This window comes from Protopterus annectens, chromosome 8.part0 (genome assembly GCF_019279795.1).
Source record: "Protopterus annectens isolate FY-2018-M chromosome 8.part0, PAN1.0, whole genome shotgun sequence".
Classification (NCBI taxonomy): Eukaryota; Metazoa; Chordata; order Ceratodontiformes; family Protopteridae; genus Protopterus; species Protopterus annectens.
In genome coordinates this window covers 713,928,042-713,955,192 of record NC_056741.1, presented here as the reverse complement: position 1 = coordinate 713,955,192, position 27,151 = coordinate 713,928,042, and the positions used below count along the sequence as shown (strand labels likewise).

General features: G+C 43.4%; 1 protein-coding gene across 3 annotated transcripts in view; it reads left to right on the top strand.

The window, feature by feature from the left end:
• The window catches only part of DAP3 (death associated protein 3), a 1,113,059-nt gene that overhangs the window by 215,022 nt on the left and 870,886 nt on the right, over positions 1 to 27,151 (top strand). For all 3 annotated transcript variants that reach the window (XM_044080167.1, XM_044080166.1, XM_044080165.1), the window contains exon 4: positions 26,869 to 26,970. In XM_044080167.1, the coding sequence (XP_043936102.1) occupies positions 26,869 to 26,970 (102 nt within the window). The remainder of the gene's footprint in view (positions 1 to 26,868; positions 26,971 to 27,151) is intronic.

The following is a 27,151-nucleotide window of genomic DNA, read 5'->3' as shown; positions in this document are numbered from 1 at the left end:
AAGCTTACCTGCACATCCCCAATAAGAGAATCCTGCAGACAATACCTGCATTTCAGGGCGGGCTCTATTTCTTTTCAGTTCTCTGCACTTCCCTTTTTTCTTATTTACTGCGTCCAGGGTGTTCACAAAGTGTCTAGCTTCAACCATTGCATTTTGCAGGCAGAGAAATATTCAAATTTACCCATACTTGGACAATTGTCTGATTCAGGCAGAAAGCCAGGACTTGCTATTACAACACCTGGCATTTGTAAACCTTTGTAAAGAAACTTTTAACCTCACTGGGGTATACCATCAACGAAAAGAAATCTCACCTAGTACCCTGACAACAGATTGTATTCCTGGGAGCAAGCTTGAACACAACTTTCCAGATGGCATTCCTCACTCCGGAGAAACAAGTTTATTTGACAACCTACTTCAAACTATTAGCCACAAAAACCCAGCTATCTGCAAGGAAAATACTGCAAGCTCTGGGGTCATGGCCTCTTGCATTCTGCTAATTACGTATGCAAGACTGCATATGAGGAAACTCCAGTGGTGTCTAAAAAGTCTATGGTGTCAACATTCTTAGGACCTGGAAACCATGATTCCTATCATTCCTTGTCCAAGGACAGAGTTCCTTTGGTGGGCAGAGGCCTGCTACCACAACAAGGGACTGCCTTTCACTCTACCCTCTGCCACCCAAAACCTAACAACAGACTCATCAGAGTATGCAAGGGGGGCTCACATGGCAGGGCAGTGCATTCAAGGCAAACAGAACCAGAGACAGATGCATCTCCATATCAATCAAAAATAAATGTTAGCTGTACAGAATTCTCCGACAGCCTTCAAAGACCTTATTCTTCCAGGACAGCTATTGTTAAAGACAGACAACACCACAGTTATGTGGTACATTAGGGGGGAACCCAATCCTACCCTCTCAGCAGACTAGCCATGGCTCTGTGGAACACAGCCTTGAGCTACCAAGTACACCTACAAGCTCAATTCCTGCCAGGCAAACTAAATTCACTGGCAGATGAATTAAGCAGAAATCTCATGGACCCACAAGAATGGAAACTAGAACCCAAAATATTCAATCTCTTGAACAAATGGGGACTCCAGAGGTAGACCTGTTTAACTACCCTCAGAACTACCATTTGAACAAATTCTGCACCAGAACTCCCCACAGTCAAGCTTGGAAATTGGATGCCCTGTCCTTTACCTGGGAAAGCCTCTCTGTTTATGCCTTTCCCTCTCCGCCTCTCCTCTCAGTCATTCTACTAAAGATCAAACAGGACAAGGCAAGGACAATACTGATTGCACCAGACTGGCCACGCCAGCACTGGTACCCCCTCTTGCTCAATATGACACTGCTACAACCATGGCACCTGCCTCAGACCCCTTCCCTGCAGTCTCAGCAGGCGGGCAAGATTCTGCACTCTCAGCTTCAAACCCTGAACCTTGCAGCTTGGCTAATTCCATGAGCTCTCCTCTAGCATCCCTCAGTAAGCAGGTGCTGGATGTCATTCTGGAGGCAAGGAGGCCTAGTACCAGAAAATTCTAATCTGAAAAGTGGGAAAGATACTGTTCCTGGAGCCAGGCTCAGGGGATGGGCACAACGGTGCCCAGCTTACCTCATATTCTCGAGTACTTAACAGAAATGCTCCACAAGGGCCTGTCCTTCTCGTCAATTAAGATTCATGCCTCTGCCATTTCAGCACATTTTAATACTGAGCCCACCCCTCTTCTCTCACCCCTTGCTAAAACAATTCCTTAGAGGGGCCAAAAATTTAAGACCCCCCAGGAGAACTCCCACTCCAGCCTGGGACCTTAACTTTGTATTGGAAAAGCTCACTCTTTTCCCCCCTGTGAGCCAGCTGCAACAGCAGAGTTGAAATTCCTTTCTTGGAAAACGGCCTTCCTTCTAGCCATCACTTCAGCAAGAAGAGTGTCTGAATTACAGGCCCTCATGGGAGTGGGAACCCTTCATTATCTTCCATGTGGACAGGCTTTCCCTCAGGACTAATCCTTCCTTTATGCCCAAGGTGGTGTCTAGTGTGGCACTAAACCAGTCCATTTGTTTGCCTATTTTTTTCCCCTAATCCACAAAACAAAGGGGAACGGATACTACACTCTCTGGATGTGCACAGGCAACTTAGATTCTATTTGGACAGGACTAAGCCTCTCAGAAAATCTGAGCAGCTGCTAGTTGGCTTTGCTGCAGGGGCAGAGGGGAAGGCCATTTCAAAGCAAACCATTTCCAAATGGATAGCCCATTGCATTAATTTCTGCTACAAGCACCATGGAAAACCTACCCCACAGGGGATAAGATCACATTCCACCAGGGCTGCTTCTACCCCTACGCCATTTCTCAGAGGAGTCCCTACTAGGGGCATCCTGGAAGCTGCTACCTGGAGCTCTGTATGGACTTTAACCAAGCATTACCACCTGCCTATCTTTTCTAAATCCAGAGCTGGGTTTGCCACAGCAGTCTTGCAGGGCTTAATAGCTGGCCCTAATGCTCATTAACTACCTCTTCCCTTCCTTAGCTTTGGGAATTAACCCAAATGTGATGACTGCAACAGTGAAAACACTAAGAACATAGTACAGTTGTGTACACTTAGCATAAATGTAGATGTTCGAGTGTATTCACTTTTGCAGTCCTGGTTGCCCTCCCTCCAGCCCCCTGACTTCTCTTGGCTCTACCTTTCCTTCTTGTTTGGTATATATATTGTCATGTGTATTTGCTTTTTGATGGGGGTGTACCATACCATATAATTGCTTCCTATTGTGGGGACACCTGACATCTGGGTCAAGAAAAACTGATGTAATGGCATTGGCTGCATGTTTTATACCCCTAACATCATGGAAGAAGTGACAGCAACTGACGCAGAAATCCAAGGACTCTGGTATACAGGCCAGCTGAGGGCTGCCTGCAGGCAGATAATCCAAATGTGATGACTGCAACAGTGAATCTTCCCAACATCTACATTTATGGTAAATGCTCACAACTGTACTATTTTATTCATAGGCAATCCCCCCCCCCCCAAGAGCAAGAAAGGTGGGAGGAGAGCTCTTCCTGCTAAAGCTACTCAGACTTGTGTGCCCCTGAAGTCTCCTTTCCCTGATAAACCATGTGCTGTCTGACTAAACTAGTCTTCCCAGCCCCATTCCTCTTTCTGTTTGCCCTTGTCTCTCTCTCTCTCTCTCTCTCTCTCTCTCTCTCTGTGTTTGATTAAAGATTGCTCAAGACTCCTGGGTTCTGTCCATTATCCTCCAAGGGTATTTCATGGTCTGGAAATTTCTTCCCCCTTTTGTGGGAATTCCTCAGCTGCATCAGAAACGGCTGTCATTCTTTCCATTGTTGCTTTGGGATGTCTTTAATCGGGGTACTGGTCATGAAGTTCCAGTTTCCCAAACGGATAGGGGATTTTACTCCAGAATGTTTCTAGTACCCAGGAAAGAGTGTACTTGCAGACCAATTTTAGACCTCTCCCATTTAAATACATTTCTGAAGGTTCCCTCTTTTTGAATGTTGTCCCTTCAGACTTTGTTCCCCCTTTTGCTTCCTCAGGCTTCCATGGTATCTTTGGATGTCCAGGATGCTTATCTCCATATCCCAATTCATCCCCTTTTCAGGAAGTTTTTAGATTTCTCTGTTGCTTCCTGGCATTTTCAGTTCTTTGTTTTGCCCTTTGGCCTTTCTACTACCCCAAGGGTATTCACCAAATGCCTCGCTCATGTGATTGCTTTTTGCAGGCTAAAGGGGATCCAAGTCTTTCCCTACTTGGATGACCTGTTTCAGACATACCCTCCAGAGATCCTGTTGCAAAATCTTCATTTTGCAATCTCCCTTCTGCAGAGGCTGGGGTTCAAAATATCAAAGTCCTTTCTGGCTGCTTCTCAGGATGGTGTCTTTCTGAGATGCAGGATCCAGACTGTTCCTATGCTCCTCCTAAGGCCCTAGCTGTAATTTATTTTATTTAGCCTCTTCTTCCTCTGACTTCTGTAACAAGGGAATTTCTGAGAACTCTGGGGTTTATGGCCATTATACATTCCTTCAGGTTAGAACATTGTGGCAGACTCTCTAAGCAGGTCCATAACTCAGTCCAGTGAATGGATGCTTTACAGGAACTTGTCTCTGGACATTGTCCACCAGTTGGGTACCCCTCAAATAAATCTTTTTGCCTCCCCTCTGAACAGGCAACTTTATTTGCTTTATGCCAGAGTCCCAGGTCCTCTGGTTTGGAAGGTGGATACCCTCTCTTTTTCTTGGAAGGGGATGTTTCTTTATGGTTTCCCTCTCCTTCCCCCTCATTCCAAAAGTCCTGTTCAAAATTCAACAGGATGCCCCCAAAATCTTGTTGGTGACTCACTTTTGGCCAAGACAGTGCAATTCCCTCTTCTGCATTTAGCCAGGAGCAATCCACAAATTACCACACATGGTGGACCTACTCGGACAAGACAAGGAATCTCTCATCCATCCCCACTTGTCCACTCTTCAGATGATGTTGTGGGTGATGGGATTTGATTCCACATAGACACCTTTTTTCCGAGATGTGCTTATGGTCCTGTAGGAGGCCAGGAAAGCCACTACTAGGAAATCCTACTTGTCCAAATGAAAGAGGTTTTCTGTTTGGTGACTTTCTTGTAACCTGGATTCACTTTATGTGGATGTTCCTTTTTGCTCATTGCTAGGTTGGCTTATTCTTTGGTTAAGGTCCACTTATCAGCTAATTTTGTTTGTCTGCCTTTATTACCTCCTTTAGCGTCTAGATTTGAAGCTGTACAATTCCTTAAAGGTGTCCTTCATGTTAGGCCTCCCACAGAGTCTGTTCCTCCTGCCTTGGACTTTAATTTTGTTGTAGAAAAATTGAACCAGGCTGCTTTTGAAAATGCAACCTCAGCTTTCTTGCAACATTGCTCTTGGATGACTGTACTTTTGTTAGCCCGTACGTCTACCAGATGGGTGTCTGATCTTCAGGCCTTATGGCTTGTCCTCCTTTTCTGATGTTTCATAAGGATAGGGTGTCCCTTCATACTAATCCTTCTTTTATGCCCAAGGTGGTAAATGAAGTAGTCTCTTAATCAGTCTATTCATTTGCCCAATTTTTTCCCTTCTCCGCAATTTGCCAATGAGAAGGTGCTGCACACGGTGGATGTGCATAGACAACTCAGATTTTATTTGCACAAGACTAAGACTTTTCGTAATTCTAATAATTTCTTTGATCACCCCCAGATCTCATTTGCCGTGAATAGCTTATGCATCGTGATCTCTAGATCTCCAGGTTTTCAGTGGGTAAGAACTTTAAAATATCTCTTTTTCTTTAAAAACTTTTAGTTAGTGATAGAGTAGGTTCCCCCTTCTCCTCCCCTCACTTGGTGCATTGAGTTTCATAGTAGTTAGCTTAGAGTAGTTGTGTGTATTTTTTGCTTCCCCTACCTCCCTAAGTGTGCTCTGTGTGTGAGTGTGGTGAGTGGGTGTTCTCAGCAAGAAAAAAGTAACATTTCCTTTTTTAGTTATTCTTTCTTCTGACATTATGACTGACAAGCCTATTTTCAAAAGATGCACTGAGTGTGGCCATAAGTTATCCTTTGCGGATGGCCACACTGTGTGTTATGTGCTTGGTTGTGGCTCATCTGAGCACAGACTGCACTATATGTGCGGGGTTCAACCTGCACGCCATTCAAGACAGGAAGGCCAAGTTGGCCCTGAAATGCCTTCTTTCCCCTTCTGAGACTGTTGCCTAGTCTTCAGCTTCAGTCACAGTGGCTGCTGTGGACACCTCTCCTTCTCTTCCCCTGGCTTCTTCTCCCTCCCAGGCTGGGACTCAACCTTCTGTGCAAAAACCTGTGGAAGCGGAGTGGAAAAGGGGCAGAGAGAAGGCGAGAGAGTTGAAGTCGAGGGGAAAAGTGTAAGAGGCCTCCGGACTGCCCTTCAGTCAAATCTTTAAGGATCCGTGACTCCCCTCTGCTCCGATCTCCTAGGTTCTCCCTGGAGCCGGAGGAGACACGATCAGCTTCTAGGGCCTCGGTGCCCCAACCCGCAAGGTTGGAGTCCGTGGCCTCGTCGAGGTCCACCCGGTCTTTGAGGTCGATATGGATAAAATAATGAGGAGGTTCATCCATACTCAGATCCAGATGGGGGTCTTGTCAGCCCCTCTCCTTCAGGAGGGGGCATGCTCACTTCCTTTTTTCCACCTATCTCCTTTTCCAATCCATCCATCAGGTTGAGTATTCGGATCCAAGGATGGCTTTAGTCAGGGGTCAGTGCCGACTGTACCTGCTTCCTCGATGCCAACAGCTGCCTGGAGCATGTCGGAGCTCGGATCCAAGTCTCTCTCTGAGCTGGAGCTTGGGTGTCTGATCAAAGGGAGTGGAACTTTTTTCATCGGCTCTGCCTTTGTCGGGCCAAGTTCCCTCCCTTGGAACTCTGTCCACTTTGGGCCTGGCTCCGATTCTCTCGTTGGACCCAGGGAGACCGGCCTCCTTATTGGTTTTTCAGGAGGTTCGCTCTCCTTCGGTGTTCACCGTGGTAGAAAGGGTTCTCTCCGCTAGATCGAGACTCCTGACTGCTCCCTTGGACTCCACCCAGACCTCCTCAGCTCTTTCTACGGTCCCCATCATTTTACCAGAGGGACAGCCCATGCTCAAGGAGCCCCAGACCTTTCCCACTGAGGAACAAGTGGCTTGCGAGTTCCCCCCAGAGAGCCCCGCCGGAGAGGTGCCTTGCAAGCATATGTGCAAGAGGAGGCACTTAGAATCCCCAGAGTCCCTCCCAGAGGATACGGACTTGGATGATGGAGAAGGTTCCCCTTGGTCACTTCCCGAGGATGTCTCCTTTGGAGACATCATGGAAATCCTGTGTCATTGGGGAGGTTGGTCTGCCCCTAAACCTACCTCTGACGAGTCTGTATTCCTGGAGGCTTTTGGCACGGGGCCATCTACTTCCTGGATGTCCCCTCCTGCGAATCCTTTGGGTGGACCTGGTCTCCTCTCAGGCATAGAAGGGCCGGATAACATGGAACCAATTCCAAAAAGACCCAACAAAATTTTGTGTCCCCCTACAGGCCAGCATGGAACAAGGGCTCCCCCGTAGATGCTATGGTGTAGCAGCAGCCACAGAGACGGAACTTGCCCAGGAAAGTTCCTTGGTTCATCCTCCTGACAGAGAGTTGCGGATGATGGGCTGCCTAGGGAAGCAAGTTTATGCTTCATCTATCTTTTCAATTAGGGTGCTGAACTACCTGGCCCATGTCCCCAAACTCCAATGCAACCTGGTAAAGGAGCTGGATGAGTCTCCCCCCCAAGTCCATGTCACAGGAGGACAGGGTCTCGTTCTCCACAAGGATGGCCACTTTGAAAGCAGTCTCCAACACGTCCATGCGACTCCTTTCACATGCTACTGAAGGAGCGGCTAGGGCTTCTGGGTCCGGTGTGTCCATGAGGCGCAACGCCTGTCTCCGACTGTCAGTTTTTGGAACCTTTCAAGGCATCCTTTGCCAATGCCCCTTATGACAGCTCTACTCTCTTTGGTAAGACCGTCAGAAACATTAGTCCAGAGTGAGAAGGAGGGGAAGATACTGTCTGCCGTCGGGATCTGCTTCTCCAGCCTTCAAAAGTCCTTTTCCCGGAACCAGAGAGGGCAAAAGAAGATGCTTCCAGAAGTCGCAGTATTCCCGGGACACTCGGGGCTCTTCTCTTCCCCCCCCCCCAGAGGCAGAGGGGGGACAGAATTGGACGCTGGCCCAGAGGCAGAGGGGGGTCCGAGGAAGTTTGGGTCTCGAGAACCTTTCTCGGACAGACCCGGGCAGCAACCCTGAGGGGTGGCTCGACTGCTCTCTACTCTGGAGGCAGTCGGGGGATGATTGGCCTTGCACCTAGCGGTATGGGAATCCATAACATCAGACCACTGGGTGCTCCATATCATATCCAGAGGATACTCTATCCCCTTTGTGGGTCCCCACAAATCTCCCAAACACCTCCCGGACGTACCACCAACGCAAAGGAGGCAGCAGTGCAGAAAATTTCCAAGCTGCTAGAAAAACGAGCTATCAAAACTGTCCTGCCATATCAGTCCAGATTGGGCTTCTACTCCATGTTCTTGTTGGTGCCAAAGAAAACTGGTGACTTAAGGCCCATTCTGGACCTTTCTACCCTGAACCTGTCAGTTGCCAAAGAGCAGTTCTGGATGGTCATACTACAGTCCCTCATGCCGTACCTGCAAGAGAGTGACTGGATGTGCTCGTTAGACCTCCAGGATGCTTACTATCACATAAAGATGCACAGAAGCTCCAGGAGGTTCCTCCGCTTCCAGCTAGGAGTCTATCATTAGCAATTTTGGGCCCTACCCTGTGGTCTCACCACAGCCCCCAGGGTGTTCACCAAAATCATGGCGGCGGTAATGGCTCACCTGAGGCATCAGGGGATTCAGGTCTATCCCGTACCTGGACGATTGGCTCCTCACTGCTCCCACCAGGCATCTACTCTCCCAAACCAGGGATTATTTCCTGATTCTTGCCCTGCATTTGGGGATTACAATCAATGCATCCAAATCACTCCTAGATCCTGTACAGGTGAAAAAATACATTGGCGCCAAGATATATACTCTACAGTGCAAAATCTTCCTGACCTTGGAGAGATTACAAAACCTGAGGATGCATGCCTCCCTGATCTACCACTCTCATCTCCCAACGTTGGAATCTGTGTTGAGGGCTTTAGGCTCGATGGCGGCGACCATAACTCTTCTCCCATGTGCCAGGTTACACATGAAAATTCTACAGTGGACTCGAGCTGTACAATGGTCCCTGTTGGAACTGCCATTGGCATATCCAGTTCAACTCAGTGGAGTCTGTGGCTTTTTGGTCTAGAGTGTGTCTGGATGATATTTGTTCTGCAGCTACTTGGTCGTCATCTCCTGTGTTTATTTCCCATTACAAATTGAATTTGACTTCCAGAAGGAGAGCATCCTTTGGTTCCACGGTGCTCCGAAATATCCTTCCATGAGGGCCTCCCAGGGTTTTAGTAGCCGATTTGAAGACCAAATGAAGTAAACTACTTCAGATAAAGAAGTTATGTACTCACCATATTGTTCCATCTGAGTAGTTCTACTTAATTTGTCTTCAACCATCCCTCCCTCTTTCCCCCGGACATTGGCATATGAACAGCTGCAGTTGTAGGTCACAAGTATTTTTTCAGGTTGGGTTATCAGTATAAGGTTCAGCAAACTCTATGTGGGGGTTGGAAGGTAGTGGAGGTGTATTATGGATAAGGGGAGGAGCTTGGAGCAATGGGCAGATGCTAGTAAAGCTGTCGGCTCTGATCCGATACGAATCCGGTATCCCACAGGTTGAAGACAAATGAAGTAGAACTACTCAGATGGAACATTATGGTGAGTACATAACTTCTTTTTTCCTTTCATCCTATGTCCTTAAGATTGGCTGTGTCCAAGCAAGCTGTTTCTTCTTTGAGTTTTAAAGCCATTTCTTTTTGTTGTTCCTTTTATGATAAGAGCCTTCCTCCTTCTGTTAAGGCTCATTCTGCTAGAGTTGTGGCTTCTTCTGGTGCTTTTTTTTCAAGGGTTTGGATACTAACTCTATTCTTGAGGCAGCTACCCATTCTTCTGTGCATACTTTAACCACTACAAGTTGGATGGAATTTCTAGAGCTACAGCTGGTTTTGCTAGGGTCATCCTTCATGGCTTCCTAGAGAGCTCTGCTGGTCCTTTTTCCTCCGTCTCTGCTTCCTGAGTTTTGGTTTTCTCCCTGGTAAAATGAATACTGCAACAGTGAAATGGAAGGAAAATAGCACAGTTTTGTGAAGTCTCATCATAACAGTAGATGTCCTTCTCTTCACTGTTGCAGTATTCAATCCCTCCATCCACCTTTTTGTCAATTTTTCTTCTGGATGTACTGATTAACCTTTCCTTTCCTTGGACTGACAGAAGACTCTTTGAGTATCTAAGTTTATGCTAAGCAGACACAACTGTACTTTATTGCTGAATCAATTCACAGGTATATACCACTATAGCTTGCATTTTCTTATTTTATTTTATATCCAGAGAAGACATGAAACTGTCTCAAAATGTTTCACAATACCACCATATCCTTTTCTGGATCTGTTAAGTACCAAGTAATTTTATCTACAAACAAACTAATGTTTCTTGATTACCATGTTAGTTATATCTTTGAATTTTTGAGTCCCTTCTTTTTGCTAATTGTACTACATATAAAGAAAATAACAAAGGGAAAAGAACTTATCACAGAGGAACCTCTCCAACTTTAATTCTTAACCTTTGATCCTTCATATACATTACTAACTGACCTTGTTATATCGGGGAAAGCAAATGTACTAGTCATAAATTGTGCTACTGATAAAATCCCAGTTTATTCTGTTGAATGCTTTTTCTGCATCAAGACCCACCAACAGCAGCAGTATTTTCGTACATTTTGCTTCCCTCTGGATTATCACTGTTCTGTTAATGTCAAATGTTTGCCTCCCTTCCACAAAACCACATTGCTTTGTATATACCAATTTCGGTAAAATGTTTGCCATTCTTTTAGCTAGTGTAGACACAAACACTTCATAGTCATGGTTTAAAAATTTAAAATTATCTATATGAAGCTGGGTCTGACATACCTTCACCTTCTTTGGGTAATACAACCACCAAAACTTTCTTCCAAGATGCTGGTGCTTCCCCTCCTTTTAAAGGAGTATTAAACAAAATATTCCAGATCTTTATCAGTTCCTTCTTTCTAAGTTGCAGACTTCCACAGGAATACCATCTGTTCTTGGAGACTTCCATGTAGATTGCTATATATATCACCATTTTTCTCTCATCTCCTTCTGTCTTAATTAGTAGTTGTTGAGCCTCATCTTCCACTAACATTGGCGTAATTAAGTTTTCCATAAACATTTCCATTTCTACTGATGTTCTTCGTGTTTCACGGTTGCAGTCATCACATTTGGGTTATCCCTGCCAGGGTAGCCCTCAGTCGGCCCGAATACCAGAGTCTTGGTATTTCTGCATAGGTTGCCGTCACTCCAGGACTGATGTCAGGTCATCAGTGTTATAAATTAAGGCAGCCAACGCCATTTCATCAGTCTTTTTTGCCGAGGAGCCCGAAGCAGAAGCAGTTCGCACAAGTGCCGGTTGGCCACTACCAGAGTTTTTCATTTCCGAAATTTAAGTTGAAGTCTTCTAAAGCTAAGTACCCTGTTGGGGATCGTTTTTTCTTGCTCTAACTGATTCCAGAAAAAGTTAACAATTGTCTCGCCTGTGGAATGCAAATACCACACCAAGATTTTCATTCCTACTGCATCACTTGGTTAAGCCCAGACATCCCCCCGCTACCACTTTTGTGCTCTGCTCAACGCCAGAACTATATGTCGTTGGGCCCTTATTATAGCTAGATATCTTTGCTGTCAGTCCTCTAATTCCGATATGGCTTCAGTAAGCCATCTGACAGCAGATCTTCTGAAAAAACGTAAAGATAAAGACAGAGACAGACCGCACAGGTCCAAAACTGCTGGTGATGCTTCCATTAAGCTAGTCTTCAGTTCTCCAGTCCTCAGCGAGGCGCTTTCACAGCTCCTGATGCCCGCTTCTGTGGTTTCGCAGGCCGCTACTGAGACCCTTTCGGAGTCTGGTATGCCATGAGAGTCTTCATCAGCTAAGGATCCTGCGGATGTCTCTACCTTGGATGGGTCTGGAGCCTCTGAGCAGACACCGGCTTCTGAGGAACTACTTCGCACTACCGATTCTCGACACAGACCGACTACTACTTTTGTGTCTACCGTTCTTTTGAAAACTACTGACCCAATCTCAAGCACCTGCTTCCTTGCCTCAGTCTCAGATGCTTAAAATGGCAGAAGACCTTATAACGTTTATCAGGGGAAGCCAGGCTACCCCTTCCAAAAAAAAAGAGATTTGTCCCGAGTAGTTTTATCTGAACAGGAGTCCGTTGTCTCTGATGCATCTGATTATGAAGATATGCAATCCCTCTCAGCTTATGAAGATTCTGATGCAGAGGAATCCATCCTCTCAGCCTCCCACCTGAGGACTTCTCCTTTGGGGAAACCCTACTTACCTTAAGGGGAACATTTCCAATGGGAATGTCAGGACTACCCTCATTCAAAAAAAAGAGACTCCGGGAATTCCTAGATCTTCCACAGCACAGACCCCTGGCCATTCCTCCTGTCCTGGATGTTGTGAATGATGGTTTTTATGGAATCCAGTTTGACTCCTGCTCCCAGGAAACCAGATAGATACTCTAGAGTCCCTGACTCTCTCAAATTTCTATTCAAAAATTCTACTGCTTACCCCGAGGTTATCTCTCAAGGACCTAAAGGAATTAAAGCAACTTCTGCTAAGAATCTCACACCCTCAGATAGGGATTCCGGAGCATTAGACAGATGGGGTAAAAAAGTATACACCTCTGCTACTCTTGCTATTAGAGCACTCACTTGTCAGTTCCATATGCTGAAATATCAGTTACATATCATGGAACTCCTCACACAAAAAATATCTTCCTTTCCTGCTTGTGCAGAAAATAGAGTTACAAGAGTTAATGCATTTTGCAAGTCATGTAACTAAGCACACCTTACAGTGTGGTTTAGACTCCCTAGAGGCATCTTGCAGGACAGCAGTCACTGGCTGTGTCCTTGGAAGGCATGCTTGGCTAAAGGAATAGCCCTTGCCAGACCATGTCGCACCACTGCACAAAGACAACCTATTTGGCACCAAGGCAGAGGGGGTCTTAAAAAAATATGGAAGAAAAAGCTAAAACTATGCAGACAGTTAAAGACTTCTTGCAGGTCCAGCCACCGAGGTTCAGTAGACATTGCCCCTCCAAGTACTGGTCCTTTCCTGCCCCCTCCAGGCATAGTCAGGCTTAGGCATAACTAGGTGGCTGCCTAGGGTGCTGGTCTAGCAGGGTCACTTTTCCAGTATTTATTTGGGGTAGGTAGACCAGGATGGGGACACTGGGTAGTGTGGTGGGGATGCCATGGATCCCTTTTACCTAGGGCACCAATTGACCTAAGGCCGCTCCTGCCTCCAGGTCAGCTCAGCCCAATCCCTGGGGAAGCATGTCCCCCAGACACCAGCCCCAGGGAATGCAGAGATCTAAGCAATGGAGTTCCTCCTCTTCAAAACCATGGAGTGCTAAGCCACTCCCTCATGGTAAGAACTCACAATGACTTTACGCTTCCACCCCTCCCTCTGCTCTTGCCTCTAGGAGGAAAACTCTCCTTCCACGCAAGCACCTGGGCCACCATTACCAAATGACCGCTGGGTCCTCAACTTAGTGTCCCAGGGAAATAATAACTTTTATTTCCACACTCTACCAACCCCCAAAGGGTTCCCAGATCTTCCCCCAAACCAGTGGGCAGAGGCCAAAAAGCAAGTCCTCTCCCTGCTCTCTGAGGGCAATAGAGCATGTTCCTGCAGAACAGGTAGGCCAAGGTTTGTACTCCAGACTCTTCCTGGTACCCAGAAAAGAGGGCACCTGGTGCCCCTTTCTCGATTTATCCATTCTAAAAACTTTCCTGGTGATACCAAAATTCAAAATACTCACCCTCCAGCAACTTCTACCTATGCTCTCCAAGGATGCTTGGTTAGCCACCCTAGACCTAAAATAGGCCTTCCTACACATTTCAATCAGGAAATCTTGCAGGAAATATCTCCGTTTTAGGGCAGGATCAATGCACTTCGCTTTGGCTTATCTACTGCTCCCAGAGTTTTCACAAATGCCTGTCTCCCACCATTGCTTTTTGCAGACAAAGATATATTCAAATTTACCCATACTTAGTTGACTGCCTGATTCAGGCAGACCGTCAGGAAAAGCTGCTAAAGCACTTGACCTCTGTAAAGGACCTACTTACCCCCTGGGGTATACTATCAACGATGCAAGCTTTGACGGCCTTCAGACCCCTACTCTCCCCGGGGCCTCTACTGATCAAAACGGACAACACCACTGTAATGTGGTATATCAACAAGCAGGGGGGGACTCACTCATACCCTGTGTGCATGCTCGCCATGACCCTTTGGTGCACGGCCTCTGCCATGTAACTACACCTGCTAGCACAATTCCTGCCAGGCTCTCTAAACTCTCTGGCAGACAACTTGAGCAGAAATCTTCTGGACCCACATGAGTGGCAGCTAGACCAAAGAACCTTCCCCCTTGTAACCCAGAAATAGGGCACCCCGAAAGTCGACCTCTTTGCTTCCCACTCCAACCATCAGCTCAGCAAATTCTACACCAGGGAACCTCACAGCAAGGCCTGGAAAGTGGATGTTCTATCCTTCCAGTGGGTCAACCTTTCGGCCTATGCATTCCCCCCTCTACCGCTCATTACAAGGGTACTGCTCAGAATAATGGAGGAAAACCGAGGACAGTCCTGATTGGCCCAGAATGGCCATGCCAGCACTGGTACTCTCTGCTGCGAAGCCCGTCAACACTGCCACCATGGCATCTCCCTCAGATCCCAACACTCCTGACCCAGAGGAATGGAGAATTCATGCATCCCCAATTGCAGACCCTCAGTCTGGCAGCCTGGCTTATTCCCTGACCACTCCACAAGCTGCCAATCTAAGCAAACAAGTTCTAGATGTTATACTTGACGCCAGATGCCCTAGCACTAGAAAGTCTTATGCTGACAAGTGGAAAAGGTTTTGCACCTGGATCCAGGCTAAGGGAGCCAGAACTGTACAGCCCTCCTTATCTGTCATCCTGGATTACCTGGCTGACCTACTACACAGGGGTCTATCCTTCTCTTTCATTAAAATTCATGCCTCTGCCATCTCTGCTCATTTCAGCACAGAGCCACCTCTTTTCTCGCACCCTTTTATCAAACCGTTCCTAAAAGGGGCTAACAACTTGAGGCCACCCAGAAAAGCACCTACCCCAGCTTGGGACCTTAACTTTGTTTTGGAAAAACTCACCCTGCCCCCCTTTGAACCAGCAGCGTCAGCAGAGATGTTCTTAGTGTTTCACTGTTGCAGTCATTACATTTGGGTAATCTGCTGGCAGGTTGCCCTCAGTCGGCCTGAATTTGAAAGTCTTGGGTCCTGCGTCAGTTGCTGTTTTCTCTTCCATGACGTCAGGGGGTATAAAACATGCAGCCGACGCCATTTTCTTAAGTGTTTCTTGCCGCGCGGTGCCTGAAGCAGAAGCATTTCGCAAGTGCCGGTTGACCGAATACTGAAATATTTGCGTTTGAGTTTCAGAACCGAAGTCTTCAATAAAGCTAAGTACCCCATTGGGGAAACGTTTTTCTTGCTTTTTACCAATGCCAGAAAAAGTTAATAATTGTATTACTTGTAGGAAGCAAATACCTCATAAGGATTTCCATTTATATTGTATTCCTTGCCTAGGCCCTGATCACAACATGCCTGGCTGTCGGTTTTGTGCTAGATTTAACCAACGCACTGTTAAACGTCGATATTTTTGCATCTAAGTATTTTGGAAACAGATTTAACTACCCAGAGATGTTGTCGGATAGCAATCCGACTACCTGAGTACATAAAAAACGCAAAGAGAAGGGCAGTCGAGATCCAAAACCGATGAAACTTCTAAGCCAGTCGCTGGTACTCAGTGAGGTGCTTTTGCAGCCCCTGATACCCGCTACCTTTGAGTCGCTGGCCTGTACCGACACCCATGTGGCATCTGACATGCCGCAAGATACTCAAGGTATGGGACCGATGGATGTATCTCCCTCGGATGGGTCTGGAGCCGCTGAGCAAGCACCGGCTTCTGAGGGTGTATTCAGACCTCAACATTTTTATATCAAACTGACGAAAGCTGCAAAACCAAAGGTAAAGACACTTTCTAAAACTAAAAAAGACTCCTGAGCCACGTGCACAGGCCTCTATGCCTAAAAAACAGATGATCAAAATGGCGGAAGACCTTATTACCTTGATCAGGGGTACCCATCCTCCTCCTGATAAGAGGCCTAGGCAAGACACTGACTATGAATCTTCAGATCAGGTTTCTATTTCTTCTGATTCCTCTTCTGATCAGGAATTATCTTTACCTTCCTATGAGGATTCTGATGCTGAGGAGTCTTTTCCATCTGCATCTCCTCCTGAGGATTATTCATTTGGAGAAACCTTGTATACATTGAGGGAGCATTTTCACTGGGAGAGTCCAGACTTCTCAGAATCAAAAAAGAGGCTCGGGGACTTCCTCCTTCTCCCTCAGCACAAGCCTTTAGCCATTCCCCCTGTTAGACATTGTGGATGATGATTTTTCAGAGTCAAGCCTGACCCCTGACTCTTTACCTCCAGCTCCCAGTAAGCCTGACCGGTATTACCGGGTCCCTGACTCTCATAAAATTTTATTTAGAAACCCTGCTGCTGATCCTGAAACTATTTCACAGGGTCCAAAGGGAGTTAAGGCCTCAACAGCAAAAACTCTACCCCCTCCGACAGAGATTCAAGGGCGCTGGACAGATGGGGGGAAAAGGTTTATACATCTGCAACCTTGACAATTAGGGCCTTAAACTGTCAATTTCATATGCTTAAGTACCAACAACACGTTATGGGATTGCTGAAACAGAAAATGTTTATTTCCGAATGTGCAGAAAATAAGGCATTGCAGGAATTATTGCATGCAGCTGAACAAGTTGGAAAGCATACTATGTTAAGTGTACACAACTGTACTTTAAAGTTCCTCTCTTGGAAGACGGCCTTGCTTCTGGCCATCACTTCAGCTAGAAGAGTATCCGAGTTACAAGCACTAATGGCTGTTGAGCCCTTCATCATTTTCCACACTGACAGGGTCTCCCTCAGGACTAACCCATCCTTCATGCCAAAAGTGGGGTTCAGTGTGGCTCTCGACCAATCCATTCATTTGCCCACCTTTTTCCCTAACCCACAAAACAAGAGGGAAAGGATTCTGCACTCTATAGATGTGCACAGACAGTTCAGATTCTACCTAGACAGGACTAAATCATTTAGGAAGACTGATCAATTGTTAGTCAGCTTTACTACAGGAGCAGAGGGCAAGGTCATATCCAAACAAACCATTTCCAAATGGATAGCACACTACATCCATTTCTGCTACAAGCAGCATGGGAAACCTCCCCCCAAGGGAGTCGGGACGCATTCTACCAAAGCAACCTCCACCTCTGCAGCTTTCCTCAGAGGGGTCCCCACCAGGGACATCCTGGAGGCTGCAACATGAACATCTGTTCATACCCTCACCAAGCATTACCACCTGCTTATCTTCTCCAAATCCAGGGCAGGCTTTGCCACAGCAGTCTTGCAGGACATCCTAGCCAGCCCCCAGTGTTCTTGACTACATCCACCCTTTTCTTCAGCTTTGTGAATCAACTCAAATGTGATGACTGCAACAATGAAACACAAAGAACATAGTACAGTTGTGTACACTTAACATAAATGCAGATGTTCGAGTATATTCACTGTTGCAGTCCTGGTTTCCCTCTCTCCATCCTCCTTGTCTCTTTCTCTCTCTCTATCTTTACAAGTATGTTTTGGTATTTACTTTCTACTGGTGGTGTTCTTCCACCATAACCTAGCCCCCCCCCCCTCTTGGGGGCTCCTGACAGGGCAAGAAAAACTGATGTAATGGCGTCCAGCTCCCTTAATTTATAACATTGACCTGACGTCAGCCCTGGTGCTACAGCAACCAACACAGAAATACTAAGCCTCTGGTATTCGGGCAGACTGAAGGCTACCCTGGCAGGGATAACCCAAATGTGATGACTGCAACAGTGAATACACTTTAACATTTACATTTATGGTAAGTGTACACAACTGTACATTTCTCTTTCCTTGTTCCTCTGCTTTATACATATTTTCATAAAATTTCCCATATTTGTTGAATACCTCTATTTCGTAGGCTGTCCAAGTTTGGTGACAACCCTTTCCACTTTCTGTTGCCTAAATCACAATTCTTACCAAAAAACAGTTGCTTAACAGCAAGCTTTCTAAACTCATGTTTATCAAAATACTCCCTTATTTTTTCTCCAGCACCCTGGATTTGCTTCTCCTCTTGTTCTGAGATTCCCCTTGCCTTGCAGTACTTTAAATTTTGTCAGCCTCTCTAAATTAAATTCTTATTACTTCTTAATCATGTCTTTCTCTTATATTTCTACCCTATTTTTAAACTCTGTTGTGTCTCATTTACTAGCTATCCCTTATGAAGAAGTTTCTGTCCTCCCTAATAACTCAAATAATTTCCACTACCCATTCCTTAAATTCCTGTCATTTTTAACGGGTAGGAGGAAAAGCTCCAGCATCTCATTTTTATTTCATTATCCTTCATTTTTACCTTATTTTGTATTGGTGTATGATCTGAAACTGTTATTGGAAGTGTCAAATTGCAATGAAATGCACATTTTCCTATAAAATAGAATTTCTATCCAGTCTAGCCCAGTTGTTGTACCTCTGGGAATAATATGTTAATTTTGTCCAAGTTCATACTACTGAATTCACTCCTTCCTTAACAAATATTTTCATAACTTTCTTCAGAAGTCCACCTCTTGTGTTATATTTTCCCTCCTAGGTCCCCCTAATACATCATCACTAAGTTCCAGTCCTCCCCTGTAAGTAATATTCCATGCTGACAGCTGATTATTTCTCCCAGTTTTTTTTAAGCTGTATCATAGCGGTTTTTGGTGGAGTATACATACATGCACATGTAGTCCTCCTTCCTTGCCATTAGCCCCTTAATGCCAAAATCTACCATTATTGTCTTTCCTTCCTCTTCTATCACTATTAGAGTTCATCTAGCAATTACCCCTTTTTCCTTTTTCCCTTGTATTCTGCAGAATATCCATCTTGAAATGCTTTCTTTGTCAAATTCACATGTCCATTTCTTTCTATATGTGTCTCCTACAACATTGCTATTTGCACTCTGCATTTCTTAATATAATCCAACACGCTTTTTGTTTATACTTCTAGGCTATTTATTGTTTCAAGATAATGTGAATAGTGAAACCGTTATGATGAAAAGCTATTGTTCCCAACTGTTGTACAGGTTTTTTTTTTTTTTTTTAAATGTACACTTCCAACTTACTTTTACATGTTTACATGCACACAGTAATGTTTGACAGACTGATCAAGGACCTCACAGAGGTCTGCTCTTTGTGTCTGCCAGCGTGTTAGCAGGTAAGGAAGGTACATTATCTCTAAAATGATTATTTTTACCCATTGTGCAGTCACATATTTTCATTGCCTCTCTGCATAGTGAATAAACATGAGACTTTCCTTGTTTGTGTATGTACTGTGTCTTGGTTCTGTGTTTTTTTTTTTCTGTATTTTTTGGAATTGGACCGATTTGCTACTGGGTTCATTTCATTCATGGTGATGGGGAGAGGGTTTTCCTGGGGTTACTAGCTTCTTTTCTGAAAAGCATGCTGACCTTCACCTCTTGCACATTCTAGTGCAGATGTGTCCAACCTGCGGGCTGCATGCCACCCTGAAAGCTCTTCCATGCGGCCCGCGGCCCTCAAGTCCAAATTCAACTTTTTCCCATTTTTCCCGTTCCTGTGACCTTTAATTGATGTGCGCATGTGCCAAAAGCATCCTTCTATTAGTTTTTTTCACACCAGTATAGGAATCTGTGTATTCGTGCCGAAGAAGAAGAGCTGAAGAAGGATTCGTCAGTCGCGCTGAAGAAGAGGGATTTGTCATTTAAAACATGTTCTACAGCATCTCCTAACTGTATTAACAGGTAAGCTATGACCCAGAAGGCATTCCAAATAATATTTTCAGACATCAGGGACTGCAGTTAATCTGTGTTTTTAAGGAATAAAAAGTTCAAATTTTACATTGTAGGACAAGTATTGGAAATTCGGTTGTATAATAGTGTATGGATCACTTAAAATCAGTTGCTATACTGCTTTATGCAGTGTAAAACTATATATAAATTAGCGTGTGTGTTGTGTGTGTGTAAAAACAACATTCTATAGTGCTCATTAAGACTGTTATGTTCTAACTTATTACAGACGAGTATAATGCCTTTTTAATGCATATTAACTTCTTTGTCTTTTCGGCTTTTCCCAGTTAGGGGTCTCCACAGCCGAACTCAGATCCGCTAATGATTGGCAGTAGATTTTTATGGTGCCGAGTTTCCAGCCCAACCTTCAGCGAAGGCACACCCATTCACGCATGTCTTTCGGAGGCTACTTTACCGCGGGGAGGACATGCAGACTCCACACACAAGACACTCCAGCCGAGAATCGAACAGAAGAACCTCTTGCTGTGAGGCAACTGCTACCGCTGTACCACCATGGCTATATTTTTAATGTATATTAACTAATCATTGTAAATTAGTTTGCTTTTACTTATTCAGTGTTCCAAAATAGTATATTAACAAATAAGTCAGAATTAACTTTTATATATTCAATCTTCAAATATTTTATAATACTATACATAATTATCCTGTTATTTTAAGTGCATCTGTGGCTTATAACTTTTTTGAGGGCAACTATTGTAATATCTATGAGTTTTACTCTGTGCAGAAAAATATACATATCTGTTTGTAATTATGTTAAGTGCCATTAATGATCCTTTACTTAAAGTTGACCTTAACTAATGCAACAATAACTCCAAAGTAGAATATATATGCAGTAAAACCTAGTATTGCATTAACAGATAGATAGTAACATTTGCTGCTAATAAGCATTATTGCAGATGTTCAGTTTAGTAAGTTTAAATTAGCTTTTGAGTATATGCTTGATGAATGTTAAAGTGTATAGTGTAATCAGACATTTTTCTTGAGAAGAGATTATTCAGATCTTGGTTTGATGAACTCCGTTCAGAGAAAGCAGTCGTCTTGTTTGAAAACCGCTTTTGCTTTTTGTTGGAAAAAGTTTCCTAAATAGCAAGTTTCACCAGCATTGCATTATAGGTAGTTGTTTTACAGTTTTCCCAGAGACTGATTAGTTTCTTGCTTCAGCATATCTTCACTGTACTAAAGGAATTGTTCACTTCCCTGAGATGCCATCTTGAACTTGTTAAACTTTAAGGGGCACAGTTCTCTTCTTTCTTGGTATGAGATGTAGGAGACTTGGCACCTCAGAGAAAACAGTGTTCTGAGGTTTCATTTGAAAGCAATCTTCTTTCAGAAGAGCACTTTCACAGTATACGGTTTGTTAAAATTTTTAACAGAAGTTGGGTCCCAGAAGAGTGTGTAGAATCCCAAGTTCGTACTATGAGATTTCTGGATGTGGCTTGAAGTTTTCCGTGCCTCTTACTTCTCCTTGATGGTCTGTCACCAAATGAAGGTATATGAATTGACTTTTTTTTTTTTAGTACTAGCCCTGTGATAATTCATAGTGTTTCAATCAGTGGGTGGCTATAGATGAGATAAGAGAGAAAATACAAATGATGTCTGTATTAGAAACTAACATTTCATTCCCAGAACTTCCTTTGTAGTTATAGTTCTTTTTCCAAGGAGTTTTTTTTTGTAGTTCTGAAGTCTGTGTTGGCAATAGCCCATAACCTTTAAGATCCCGATAACTTATTTTTAAGTGACCTATACTTGTATTGTTCATAAGCTCACTCAGATCCAGAGATGTTCCTTGGGAGCAGATACCTCTTAACTGTACAGATTTTCTCAGAATGTCCAGATGTTTTGCCTCGTATTTTTTGCCCATATCTCATAAAATTGTGGTTTTCTGGCAAATTGGTGGGAAATCATTAAAGACTAAAGATAGAAAATGACAGGCATTTGAGTTTCAGACTCCATATCCTTCAAAAATGTCATGCTAATGCAAAACCTGTTATTCTATCGACTTTCTAAGTTTGTAAGAGCAATATTTAAAATTTGTCCCTATTTTTGGTCCTTTGTCCCACTTTTATTAATGGCTTTGTCCAGTGCTCTTTCTCTAAGAAGTTGAGAGGTATGCTAATATACATTTCTTTTTTCTCTAGAATGGAACTGGGAAAGCACATGTGTGTCTAATGTAGTTTAGATCTGCTGTAGTGTAACATCATGGGGCTTATGATATTGTACTATACAGGGCACTTCTTTAGAAAGTTAGAATATGCATGCATATTAAACCATAGTGAACCCAAATATTGGTAGAAAAAAAGAGATATTGCATTAAAGCAAAGAATAATAAAGGTTATGATAGGAAGAATACACTAAAGTTGTCTTCTTGAGTTAGGTGATCCTTTTAAAACTTCACAGTGTTGACATGAACTTTGACCTGTGCCTTTTCCTCAATGACACAGCCATGAAGAGAAGTGCATGAAGTTAATATGCATAGTAAGAGGCCTATTCAAAAGTTGAATAATTCTTCAAGTGTATTGAATGTCTGCTCTGTATTTACAACAGTATAACACAAAAAACTCATCACTCTGTAGCCACTGCTGCAGCATACTTCATACACACTTTCCAAAAGAACACCTTCAAGGAAATTGAGAAGCATCCAAATAGCACCTTAAAACTGTCTTATAATGAATGTCGTTTGTGTTAGTGACTCCCCAAACTAGTATTATGACAACTATAACAGGTGTGTCAGTATTGCAAAAAGGTGGTTTCCGTGCAATTGCCAGTACATTACCTCCTTTCCCACAGGTACTATTACATTTATATTAGCACAGTAAGTGCCATTAGTAATACAGTTAAGGTGATCTGTGTACAAATGTGGTATTATTGGATGTGTAGTACCTGTTTTTGTTTTTAAAGCCAGGTTATGCACAGTGGAAAAAAGTAACAATGCCTCATCACCATCAGTAATGAATAGGGTCACATGGTGTAGATATGTTATAGTAAAAAGGAATAGTAAAACATTACAGCCAAACATTGCAGTATTGCTGCAATTATGCTGTCCATGGGTAGTGTACATAGCATGGATGTGCAGCCTGACATGGGGCTGCTACAAGGAATATATCCTGAATTCATTTTATAATATGCAATATGCTAAAGATGTGCAGTACATTTTATTATAAAAAAACACATCAGTGAAGGTGCTGTCAGAAGTACGATACAGGGAAAGCAGAAATGCATTATGCGGAATTTATGCAAATACCATTGTCACTATGATGTGTACTAAATGTTAGAAATACCTTTTACAAGTACTATGAGATATATAAACACTGTTAACAGTGCAGCTCCTTTTACAGGCAGTGTAAGTGATATGATAAAATGAGAAGGATATATCATATTGCTTTTGCCACCTTCTGTTCACCTCTATACTTCACCTTTGGCCATTAGAGGCAATACATTCTGTTTGGATCATAAGAAGATGCTAGGGTAATGGCCGTAGGGCCCTTACAAGCCTAGCCAGGTTCTAACCCTTATTTCATGATCAGCACCTATTGCCTCTGTCCGAGAGAGACAGAGATGGAACCCCTGGGTGAATTTACGGTCACCCATCCAATCGTCCAGATTGCATTTGAAGAGGGCCAATGAGGTGCTCTGTTTGACATGAAGGGGAAGTCTTCCAAAGGTCTGGTAACCTGTGGGAGACAAATCTGTCCTTCCAGCAGGTTTTATTAATGTCACATACCAGGTTAAGTTCTTTAGAGTGAGTAACCCCGTGTACCATTTGATTTTCGGATATTAAGCATTTCCAATAACGCAGGGTTAGAGATTGTCTTATGTGCAAGGCAGAGGTCACCTCTGAGTAATCTGTATGAAACCGAATAAAGTGACTGTGATTTCAGACAGTCCCCATAAGACAGATGGTGAAGACCTTGAATTTTCCTTGTGAGGAACCTTTGTGGCTTCTCCAGTTGCAGGTGCTTAGAAAGGTACATACCAAAAGGGGTGTCATACTCAATTATTGGCCTGAGGGAAGAGTATAAAGGGGGTAATAACTTCTGTTTTTCTGGAGGCAATGCACTTTATTAGATGAGCAATGTAGAATGCCCTGCTTACCACCATGGAGACATGGTGGTCAAAGGTAAGGTTGCTGTCAACCTGTGTGCCCAGGTCTCTCACCACTGAGAGTGGACGTAAGGTGTTGCTATTGACATAGTAGTTAGGAACATCGCTTTTACCAAAAGGAATGATGATGCATTGCGTTTAAGGGCATGAGAAATAAACTAAGATGTTAGTTAACAGTTATTGTAATCCAATTCTAATTCTTAATCTGAGGATTTGAATTTTAGGGCAAATATTAGGCATTTATTACATTTATTCATTGTTCAAATGCACCTGTAGTACAGCTAGGAGGTCAACTTTGGTAGCCCGCGACAGCGAAACTGATAACTATATGATATATTTTATATGGGGCCCCAAGACGACTTCTGTTCACTCAATGCAGCCCCGGCAAGCAAAAAGGTTGGACACCCCTGTTCTAGTATGTATGTTGTCATCAGTTGTGCAGCACGTAATGAAGAAAATGGCCCCACTAACTGATGAAAAAATGTATATATTTTTTCTTTACTTCATGCCTTGATTCCATAAAGTTAGTGGCATGCACAAATGTTTTTCATGCATGGTTTTCCATTTTGTGCCATCAGATTACATGCTGATTGACCAAGGATGTGGGCCTTCTATTATGAGCCAACTTTTGCAAATTAGGGGGATGCCCCCCCCCCCCCTTGTGGGAAATTTCAGTTTCCTTTACTTGAATAAACAACAAGGGCAAACTGCTGTTAGGTGATAAAAGAAGCTTGATGGATGTGTTTCAGAGAGTTTACACCCAGTGGTGCAGACCTATCCCATAATGTGGCAGAGGTTAGATATGGTGTCCGAGTTATGACAATATATTTTGGCTGCAAAACAGAGATTTCTATTCACTGTTTTCTGGATGCAGAAATGGATGTGTTAACTGTATCAAAAGGAATCTATAAACTGAATTATGTGGGAAGTAAATTTGGAAGGCGTTATCATTAAGGATGGATGGAGCATAATTCAAAAATGCCAAATAGTATTCTTTGTGGCAGAGATGCACATACAGGAATATATACAAAACTTATTTACAAATGCATCAGAAGTTGCTTGAATTAAGGAAGTTTCTAGAGCTTGTAACCGTAACTTAACTGTAGGTGTGACCCACCCCTATCATCTCCTTTTTAGCTATAGGTCTCCTAACATTTGTTTTGAAAACCACATCTCCTACCTAAACTTGCTGGAATTTCTTAACATTTGGCCTAACACTGTAATTCTGGGTAACTCTTCCATAAACTGAGTTCTGTAACCCATAATTCACCTGCTCAGTTTTTGGACTTCAATTAGCTCCCCAAATAAAGGTACATTTACCCTAGACCTAGTACTCCTGAACATGGGAGGATGTTGCTCCCTCCCATGCATGAACTCCTCCCTGGTAAGATGCGACAACAAAATGATGATCTTCACTATTAAAACTAACTTAGAACCCCCATGAAACTCCAGACCTGTTAAGAACTTTGCCAAGTTCAGTTACCGCAAAATTACTGACAGCTCATTAAACTTGCAAACCTGCAGGACACTTGAGGATTACTCTGAACTGTACACAAAAGCACATGCAACCACATTCATTGCTGCAGATAGGAGGCAGTTTGTCAGTCAAACCTATAATTACTAGCAGAAATAAACAACCATGGTGGACCTCTAGCATAAATAGGCTGTTCAACCAAAGAAAAAAAATACTCTCAAAAGCCAAGCAGGAACAGACAAAATAGTGCAGAAAAACACTCACCAGTCTAAACAACAAATTTGAGAGCTGGTAAAATCTGCCAGAGCAAACTACAATGCAAAGATAGCCTCCCAGGTGAAAGATAACCATACATTTTTTAAATTATGTTCGTATCCTCGGGGGTAATGCTTAGTAGTGTGCCAAGTTAATCATGAACAGCAACACTCTTGCACCCAGCCTGAAACTATAGCAAATCTTTTGGCTGACAAGTTTAAATCAGCCTTCCCAATCACCTTTTACCACACCCAAAGAAATGCCCACAACCATCCCCCTACCAGTCATTACAAGGGAACAGGTCCTTATTGTGCTCACTAAAGCCAAAAACACAGCCTCCATGGTTCCCAACAAAATTCCATGATTCTTAAAGAGATTAAAACAGAATTTATGGCCACTGAAAGCCCTCCTCAACCACAGCCTTCAGATGGGCTTTGTCCCATAGGAATGGAGGACTTGGAGCAGTTGTCCCTTTGGACAAGGGGCCCCATTAACTGACCCAGGGAACTACAGACCCACAAGATTCACCAGTTTTATCTGCAAAGACCATGGAGAGAACTATTATGGATTTGATCAATAATGACAGGAAATCTCCAAACACTGGACCAGACTTAATTTGGCTATGGTACAATTGAAAGGTTATACGAATGTATAACAACTCTGTAAGTTAAATTTTTCTAATGAGAACTTAAGGTCATTCATGTGGGAATTGCATCAGTTGTCTTTTTACAGTTAGCCCACCAAAGAATTTGCATCTAACAGATATCGGACTATACATTTTGCAGTAGGAAACAAAATCTACCTTAAAAGAAAGTGTAAGAGAAAAAAAACAGTGATGCTATTGAAGGCACTCTGTTCAATTAGGCAAAAACAAAAAGAAATAACAGACATGCCACCACGGACAATCTGGTAGACAAAAACACCAGGCAACTCCACAGTGAATCACAAACCAAGACAGGATTGTAAAGATAAGTTCTGAGCTTACCTAAACAATCCTGTCTTGGTTTGTGATTCACTGTGAAGTTGCCTGGTGTTTTTGTCTATGAGATTGTCAGTTGTGGCACGTCCATTATTTCCTTTTGTTATAAAAGAAAGCGTCACAAATTTGCAATTCATTAGTGGTAATAAGAGTGTTATGTAGAGCCAGGAGTATATCAGATTGGTTGTGTATGTTTGTCAAAATACTTTGTGTTCTGGATGGTAATGACTGTCGCAGTCTTTCCCGTGCTCTGTGGATTATCTTGGTAACCTCAGAGTAATATTTTCTATTATAATAAGAGTGTTTTTCTTCTGCAGGCAGACCATCGAGAGCATCATGAAGGTCAACATTATATGATCACTCAACAGGACTTGAAAAACATCTTCCCACATGGATTGCCATACCGCTTTCAGCAGCAGGTATATCATCTGAAGCAGACCACTTCTGTTTGAGACTTAAAATGCAAAGAAACTTGTCTTCATTTACTTGGCATTTACTGTATTTCAGATTTTTTGCAATGAGCACATCAGAACAGCTAATGATAAGATATATAAATATAGATATAGATATGTGTATATGGATTCAGTTTATAAGCTTCGA